The sequence below is a fragment of the Capricornis sumatraensis genome, chromosome 16 (genome assembly GCF_032405125.1).
Source record: "Capricornis sumatraensis isolate serow.1 chromosome 16, serow.2, whole genome shotgun sequence".
NCBI classification, from domain to species: Eukaryota; Metazoa; Chordata; class Mammalia; order Artiodactyla; family Bovidae; genus Capricornis; species Capricornis sumatraensis.
The window spans coordinates 47,699,915-47,709,550 of NC_091084.1; the positions used below are offsets into that span (position 1 = coordinate 47,699,915).

General features: G+C 39.9%; 1 protein-coding gene across 1 annotated transcript; it reads left to right on the plus strand.

Annotated features, from left to right (window-relative positions):
• The first annotated feature begins 1,576 nt into the window (after nucleotides 1-1,576).
• Nucleotides 1,577-2,545, plus strand: OR6A2 (olfactory receptor family 6 subfamily A member 2). The gene has a single exon (XM_068988928.1). The coding sequence runs from the start codon at nucleotides 1,586-1,588 to the stop codon at nucleotides 2,543-2,545; it is 960 nt and encodes a 319-aa protein (XP_068845029.1). The 5' UTR covers nucleotides 1,577-1,585.
• Nucleotides 2,546-9,636: the final 7,091 nt, after the last annotated feature.

Consider the following 9,636-nt stretch of genomic DNA (forward strand, 5'->3'; position numbering starts at 1 on the left):
TGGGAGCAATTTTGACAGAGAAGAATATATGCAAATCACAGAATCTTTGCTATACCATTAAGGATATATGCGGCCACTTTGGCATGGGGTTCCTCTTCTATTTTATATCTACCTAAGCAGTAGCATCACTGACACAACTAGTAAAAGTGATATATGGGCTTTCCCAGGCTCTGACATTAGAGAAAGAGTAATGGGAGGGACCTGAACAAGTCAGTGAAAAAGAAAAGGAAGAAAGGACAACTAACGGTTCTATGAGGAGATGCCACGTGAGTCAATATTTGAAAGTTAAGTAGGAATTAGGTGATACATTAGGTGCTGGATGCCAAGAGCTGCAGGGTATAAAAAATAGTGCAGGCTGTGACAAGAGATAACACCTTGTTTGGTGACACCTTGTTAAACAGCTTGAACTTGATTGTGTAGACAGTGTGGTACCATGGAAGATTTTAAGCAGGGGAATGAAATGCTCAGATTTAAGCTTTAGGGGAGAGACTATAGGCAGTAAGGTCAATTAGGAGCCTAATCTTTTAAATTTATTTGCTTATTTTCAAATGTGCAGAGCATCAAAGGTGAAGGCAGAAGAGATTAACAGATACACAGGAATATCTAAGGCCAAAAGGGTCAAATGCACAGTTAATCGCACATGAGGTGGGTATTGAGAATAAAGGATCAGAGTTAAGGTTCTGATGACAGTTATAATTTAGAAGTTCCCATTTCTGAAGCTAGTAAGGAATAGGTGTGGCAGATTAAACTTTCAGAAATGAGAAGATGAAGATAGTCTCTACCACCAGATTACGAGCTCCTTGCAGACTAGGTACATGTCTCATTTACCTTTTCTCTACCACAACTCAGCCTATAGTCTGGAATGTATTTGATCCACAAATTCTTTTGAAATAAATACATGGTGGGTGTGGATGGTAAGATTGGGAGTGATAGGAAATGTGAACCAGAGACATGACATTTTGTAATTGCATTAAAGCACCCATCCCAGTATTCTTGCCTGGAAAGCTCCATGGACAGAGGAGCCTGACGAGTGGCTCTAATACTGAGAAATGCTCGAGCACTGCTCTCCAAGCATAAAGAAAAGAGAAACTCGGGTATAAACTTCTTAGCAGTTTGGATGTTTTCAGATTCCATACAAAACAGAGACACACAGTATTTGTCTTTCTCTCTCTGGTTTATTTTACTTATCATAATGCCTGTAAGATATAAATTATTTCTTCAAAACAAGTCATGATGCAGCTCATAGACAAATTCTTACTTCAAAGCAGCTAAGACTCTTCATATTTTTGGTTTTGGTCTATATTTTTCAGGGACCAACTGGTGCTTATCAATCCATGCTTCTCCAAAGGCCGGAATACACTCTCATCCTATTCCAGTACAAGGTAGTTTATTTTTGTCTCCTTTTGTCTTAGCTCATTTCCAGATTAGAGAAGAAAACAATGGCTTCAGTTCAGTGATGAGGTACATGCACTACTCGCATTGCCTTCTGCCACTATAATCCCAGCGGGAGGAAGACTGAGTTTCTGCTGCTGCCTCCTCAACATCCTCTATTCTCCCCTGAAAAGCAAGGGGCATGACCGACACCATGGAGAGGAAGAACCAGAGTGGGAGAGTGAGTGAGTTTGTGTTGCTGGGCTTCCCAGCTCCGGTACCACTGCGGGCACTATTATTTGCCCTTTCTCTGTTAGCCTATGTGTTGGTGCTGACTGAGAACATACTCATCATTGTGGCAATCAGGAACTACCCCAGCCTCCACAAACCCATGTATTTCTTTCTGGCTAATATGTCCTTCCTGGAGATTTGGTACGTGACAGTCACTATTCCCAAGATGCTAGCTGGCTTTATTGGGTCCAGACGGGGCCATGGACAGCTAATCTCCTTTGAGGGCTGCATGACGCAGCTCTACTTTTTCCTGGGCCTGGGCTGCACTGAGTGTGTCCTCCTTGCAGTTATGGCTTATGATCGCTATGTGGCCATCTGCCATCCTCTCCACTACCCTGTTATTGTCAGTGGCCAGCTGTGTGTGCAGCTGGCAGCTGGCTCCTGGGCTGGAGGTTTTGGCATTTCCATGGTCAAAGTTTTTCTCATTTCTCGCCTCTCTTACTGTGGCCCCAACATCATCAACCACTTTTTCTGTGATGTCTCTCCATTGCTCAACCTTTCATGCACTGACATGTCCACAGCAGAGCTTACAGACTTTGTCCTGGCCATTTTTATCCTATTGGGGCCACTCTCTGTCACTGGAGCCTCCTACATGGCCATCACCAGTGCTGTGGTGCGCATTCCCTCAGCTGCTGGGCGCCATAAAGCCTTTTCCACCTGTGCCTCTCACCTTACCGTGGTGGTCATCTTCTATGCAGCCAGTATCTTCATCTATGCCCGCCCAAAGGCACTCTCAGCTTTTGACACCAACAAGCTGGTGTCTGTACTTTACGCTGTCATTGTACCACTGCTCAACCCCATCATTTACTGCCTGCGCAACCAAGAAGTAAAGAGAGCCTTACGCCATACTCTACACCTGCACCAGGGTCATGACGCTAACTAAGCCTGGGAAAGCTAGCACAAGTAGAAGGGAGGTATTAAATCTTAGAGAAATAACTAGGTTTCCCTGGTGGTTCAGCGGTAAAAATTCCACCTACAACGCAGGAGACCACCGGCAGGGCAGGAGAAGTGGTTTGATCCCTGGGTTGGGAAGATCCCCTGGAGGAGGAAATGGCAACCTCTTCCAGTATTCTGCCTGGAGAATCCCATGGACAGAGAAGACTGGTGGGCTACAGTCCATTGGTTCACAAGAGTGAGACATGACTTAGTGACTAAACAACCACCACCAGTGCTCTTAAACCTAGGATCTATGTCTTCTAAGAAGTGCAGAGGAGCTCTTAGAGCCTAAATTAGGGACTAGAGTTTTTCAAGGCACCACCAAGGAACTAATTCAGGACAAGGAAGAGAGGTGAATTACAAGCTAGAAGTTGGATTTCTTCAAGACAAGGTCTTAGCATACAGGCTAGAACTTGATCTCATGTTGTCTGTTCTGTAATTTACATAGAACAGGTCCATGAAGCATATATCCTGGTGGGGTGGAAAGGGATGACTATGAGCATAAAACATGACTGAACTCCAATATTTAAGGCAAAAAAAATGCAGAACTATTATCTAAGTGGCTCTTCCTGGATTTGATACTGAATTTTAGTTCTGAGACAGAAGATACAAAAAAGGGAAGCAGAAGGAGAAAAGCCATTCAAGGAAGCATAGGCTTCATTATGGAAAAGCATCAGGAGACTTCTGGATGAGACCTCTTCTAGTTGGAGGATACCAATTGTAGCTCATGAAGTAGTGGGACCGTAACTGATCATGCTAGTGTGAATTATAAGGCAGGGAGACAGAAAACTGTGAATTTTTGTATTGGCAATATATCACCCCTTGGACTACGGGGGTTCAGAGCTTCATTTCCTGATTTATCAAGGTCAGTGCCCACATTGAACTAGTGACTGGGTGCAGTTGTTTATTTAATACTCAGTCTCCCTAATTAGACTATAAGCTCCAAGGAACCAGAGATCACATTTGTTTGTTCATTTTATTAGCAGGACTCAGAACAGTGTTTAGCACATGATAGCTATAAAGAAATATAGTAAAGGAATACAATTTGAAGCCATGTAGGCAAAGCATATGTGTAATATCTATAGGTAGTTTTCACAGGTTTCAGAAACTAAACCTTGTATATCTTGCTAGGATACAAGTGGGTACAAAGTTGCACAGCTTGCTAGAAGAAAAGTTGGCAGTATGTATCATAAATGCTAAAAATATTGAAAACATTTGAAACACAAATATTTGATTAAGAAATATCAAAATTCTTAATAGTGAATACAGACATTTGTATTTACTGTAAGAAAAATATGGAAATATATTAAACTTCCACAGAAGACTAATTAATTTTTAGTCTATACATTAAGTGAAATATCATGCCAACATTAAAATACTATAATTTAAATAGAGGTAATGACAGAAAAATATTCTTAATATAATAAATGCAAATATTAGGTTATGAATGTATCAAAATACTACACTGTACAAAATACCATCGGTCTTACTTGTTCATTTATTTAAAGATGACTAGAAGGAATTTGACTGAAATCTTAGCAGTATTATGCAATGAACCCCTTTTTCTTATAAACTGCATTCTGGGCAAAGGTATTACCAGCATATTTATTTAAATAAACATTTCTTGGCCAATAAAATACGCAACTTTATTCATCTGGACAGAGAGATGGTTAGAGGGTATGTCAGTGTGATTTTTGGAAATGTAACTCCTTACAATCAACCAAGACTCAGAACAATAGGCTACTTCTCTTTGCAAGTGTAGGGGCCTTGTGTTGTTGCAATTTACTTTCCTATATATGCCTACAGCTTAATAAAGCATATGAAAAGCTATAATCTATATAAAAATATTGAATCACTGTATTGTATACCTGAAACAAATATAATATTGTAAATCAACTATATTTTGATTTCAAAAAAGTATATGAAAAGCTACTAGCAATGTTATCATTAGGCATTATTAGCTAGTCTCTATTTATTAAAAATTTTAATATAATATTCATATCTATTTGTGCCAAAACAGTTAATAAACTTATAAGTATCTTACTATGACAATTGATAAATGACTGGATACGCAGTTCACCAAAAATCTATCTTCTGCCTCTGTCATCGAATAAGTATCTGAAATTGGGTAGTGGTCTGGGAAGGGAATGTCCTCTTCTGGGCATTAGTAGTGCAGCTATTTTACGAGCCTCCTTATCAGTGAACTCCAATTAGCAGAAAGTAAACACCTGTCACTAAAAAGCCTCTTGATGAAAGTGAAAGAGAAGAGTGAAAAAGTTGGCTTAAAGCTCAACATTCAGAAAACAAAGATCATGGCATCCAGTCCCATCACTTCAAGGGAAATAGATGGGGAAACAGTGGAAACAGTGTCAGACTTTATTTTTTTGGGCTCCAAAATCACTGCAGATGGTGACTGCAGCCATGAAATTAAAAGACGCTTACTCCTTGGAAGGAAAGTTATGACCAACCTAGATAGCATATTCAAAAGCAGAGACATTACTTTGCCAACAAAGTTCCATCTAGTCAAGGCTATGGTTTTTCCTGTGGTCATGTATGGATGTGAAAGTTGGACTGTGAAGAAAGCTGAGTGCCAAAGAATTGATGCGTTTGAACTGTGGTGTTGGAGAAGACTCTTGAGAGTCCCTTGGACTGCAAGGAGATCCATCCAGTCCATTCTAAAGGAGATCAGTCCTGGGTGTTCTTTGGAAGGAATGATGCTAAAGCTGAAACTCCAATACTCTGGCCACCTCATGTGAAGAGTTGACTCACTGGATGCTGGGAAGGATTGGGGGCAGGAGGAGAAGGGGCGACCAAGGATGAGATGGCTGGATGGCATCACCGACTCAATGGATGTGAGTCTGAGTGAACTCCGGGAGTTGGTGATGGACAGGGAGGCTTGGCATGCTGCACTTCATGGGATCGCAGAGTCAGACACGACTGAGCAACTGAACTGAACTGAACTGAAACACCTGTGATGTTGATTTCCTTTATTGTGATTTTCTTTCTCTTGCAAGCTTTTTACAATAAAGTGTGTGTGTGTGTTTAATTTTTTTAGTTTAAAAAAATCCTCCAATTCTGACTTCAAAATTTGAAACCAAATACTTCAGGTGTAGGAAACAAGTTTAGCACAATCTCCTGCACTTATTTATCTTTTGATTATAAAACTGAGATGTTTGAGTGAGTCAATGTTAACTCTGCTGGGATTGACACATCTCCTGACTTGGACGATATGTTCACAGTCATATCATCCTCATGACTGATGTTGAATTTGATATTCCAAACCTAAGATTTTCAAATGAACTATTAATTATCAGATAAGTATTCTTCATCATCCATTGATGTAATTATTTGTCCATAAAATTAGATAGAAGACTTTAAAAAATTCTTATTACATTTGATCCTATTTATTTCAAATCATCTTTATAATTGCAAATTTTTCAAAACATTGATAAATGATGTGGCTCTTTTGTAATTTCCTTTGGCCAGGGTATTGTCTGGGGGAAGTCTCCAGTCTCCTTCATCATTATAGGAAATAGGAGTACTGGATCCAGACAGGATCTTTCAGACAGGAGAGAGATTGAGAGTGGCCAGAGGCAACAAATATCTACACAGCACGTGAGGATCAACGTAGACAGCTTTTGTCCTCAAAAATGTCTACTGGTTATCATTACCATCTTTTACAGGGAGGAAGGAGGGAGGGGGGTTCAGGATGGGGAACACGTGTATACCTGTGGCGGATTCATGTTGATGTATGGCAAAACCAATACAATATTGTAATTAACCTCCAATTAAAATAAATAAATTTATATTAAAAAATGTCTACTGGTTCCCATCAATTTTGAATAAACTCCTTCTATAGTACTAAATACCCTATCCTGCTACATAAAGAATCCCTTACAGTTGTGAAATTCAAGTAAAGACTAAAACTATCAAATCCTGGGGACTAAGAGACAGGACGCCTAAAAGGAATGTGATATCTCATTGGATCCTGGAATGTAAAAAGAATATGGAAAACCTGGTAAAGTATGAATAAAACCTGGAGTTTAGTAACCAAAAAAATGTACAAGTCTTGCTTTCTTAGTTTTGAAAGTGTGCACTGTAAGGTCAGGGGATAACATTAGGAGAAACAAACTAGTAAAATATGAGAAGTCTCTTTAAAACGTTTCTGCAAATCCAACATTATTCCAAAATAAAAAGTTTACTTAAAAAGGAATACATTATCAGTCTTTTTATACTAAATAATTGAATAGGATTCAGTTGATTTCAGTGACTCCATATTAACTTTTTCACAATTTTCTGGATTTTCAATTCTCATGAAATTCATGCATTGATGCTGGTTTAATTTAGCTGACTGATAAGGAAGAGTTAAAGTATAAATGACACTGTTTTTGCTTTATATATTTAGCAACTCTAACTAATGACACTGGCTCTTTTAGGTGTCACTATTTGCAGCAGGCAAGCAGAGACGAGAGAGGGCTCACAGCACAGATGTTTTCATTTTCTCTTACAGTCATTCCTTAGGGGGATAATACCTTCTTGATTTTCATGTTCCATAGTCTTATTTCTTGAACACCAGTGATCTAGATTTCTAGAATAGTGCCAACTCACCACATGCCTTTAGACAAAGAATATGAATGGATGGAGTATGGGAAGGGCTAGGCCCAGCCTTAGTTTTTTTAAAGAACAAAACAGGTATGTTTCTATTGGACTTCCTGATATAGAAGGTAGTGTGTTATGAGTAGATAGTATAAATGATAAATAATAAAAATAATTTTTATTTTGAATAAAATGCTGACACTGCTCAGTGAATTGTTTGGAAACAAACTCTTATCTGACTGTGTTACTGGGCAAAAACAAAGTTAAACTACAAACATCCATCATTTTTGACTTGTATTTGGAGATAGGTAGGAAAACACTCTGGAGTAGGAAATGGCAACTGAATCCAGTATTCTTGTCTGGAAAATCCCATGGACAGAAGATTCTGGCAGCCTGTGGCCCATGGGGTTGCAAACAGCCAGATATGACTGAGCAATTGGGCACAGGAAGACACTACTGTACTTGGTTTGTATGTGAGGGAAATTGATTTCTCCTCAAGGCCTAGATACAGAAGTATTCAGTTCAGTTCAGTGGTTCAGTCATGTCCGACTCTTTGCGACCCCATGAATCGCAGCACGCCAGGCCTCCCTGTCCATCACCAACTCCCGGAGTTCACTCAAACACGTCAATCGAGTTGGTGATGCCATCCAGCCATCTCATCCTTGGTCGTCCCCTTTCTCCTCCTGCCCCCAATCCCTCCCAGCATCAGAGTCTTTTCCAATGAGTCAACTCTTCGCATGAGGTGGCCCAAGTACTGGAGATTCAGCTTTAGCATCATTCCTTCCAAAGAAATCCCAGGGCTGATCTCCTTCAGAATGGACTGGTTGGATCTCCTTGCAGTCCAAGGGACTCTCAAGAGTCTTCTCCAACACCACAGTTCAAAAGCATCAATTCTTCGGCGCTCAGCCTTCTTCACAGTCCAACTCTCACATCCATACATGACCACAGGAAAAACCATAGCCTTGGCTGGACGGACTTTAGTCAGCAAAGTAATGTCTCTGCTTTTGAATATGCTATCTAGGTTGGTCATAACATTTCTTCCAAAGAGTAAGCGTCTTTCAATTTCCCGGCTGCAATCACCATCTGCAGTGATTTTGGAGCCCAAAAAATAAAGTCTGACACTGTTTCCACTGTTTCCCCATCTATTTCCCATGGAGTGATGGGACCGGATGCCATGATCTTCGTTTTCTGGATGTTACCGAAGTGTAAACAATGTAAATGAATCCACCACTGCTAGTTGTCACATCGTATCTATGTTATCTGTGTATTCTGAGATCACACATATACCTAGGAAGGGTTGCTATATTACAGATCTATTTGAATTCTTCTCAGGCAGGATGGAAAAGAGTAGTTTGGAACAAGTTGTATATCCTATTTAGAACAAATCACTAGTATTACCTTAAATGATAATAAGTTACAATAGACAGATGCTGCCTAGATGTTATCCTCTAGGATCTTTAGGAGTTTATTTCTCTAGAACTTCTCATTTTTTCAGGTCACTGCTTCACTGCCTTCATCCACCTATTCACAGACATACAAATATATCTCCTGGGCCTTTGTTCTTGCAAAACTTCTAGCACTTGATTTTCAATTTTACGGTTAAAGTAAAGTCGCTCAGTTGTGTCCGACTGTTTGTGACCCCATGGACTGTAGTCTTCCAGGCTTCTCCATCCACAGGGTTTCCCAGGCAAGAATACTTGAGTGGGTTGCTATTTCCTTCTCCAGGGAATCTTCTCCACTACTGAGGCACAATTAAGAGCAGAGATTCTGTGGGCTCACTCTTCTGTGGATAACTTGACAGATAAAATTGAAAGTGAAAGTCACCCAGTCATGTCCAACTCTTTATGACCCCTTAGACTATATAGTCCATGGAATTCTCCTGGCCAGAATACTGGAGTGGGTAGCCTTTTTCTTCTCCAGGAATCTTCCCAACCCAGGGATCGAACCCAGGTCTCCCTCATGGCTGGTGGACTCTTCACCGGTTAGCCACAAGGGAAGCCCTGACAGACAAAAGGGATTGTCATTTTGCACTGTTCTTAACACACAGTACATACTTCTCAAATGCTCGTTGAATGACTGAGTGCTTCCTGCAGTCCAAGGCAGAGGACTCTATAGTCACCTGTCTACTTTCTGCCATCATTATGCTGCATTGTCTTGTGCTTGTCTCTCTACACTGAAAGCTTTCTCATATCATTTCTTCTGATCAAATTGTGGCTGTGGTTCATATTCCAACATAGGTAATATTTACATTTGCAAACTTATCCCAAAGCAGTTTTAGAGCTGTTTTCATATACATACTCATATTCATATTACTTCTGAAACTAACATTAATAATATGATAGTGACAAGGGAATTATTATTACCATGTTTTGTGGGATAAAATCCTGAGAAATAAAGATAATTTTTTAAGGTCAAATGTCTTTAAAATGATGGAGTCTACAT

Excerpts from the sequence above, each read along its gene's own strand:
- OR6A2 (XM_068988928.1), top strand. The coding sequence starts at position 1,586 with ATGGAGAGGAAGAACCAGAGTGGGAGAGTGAGTGAGTTTGTGTTGCTG.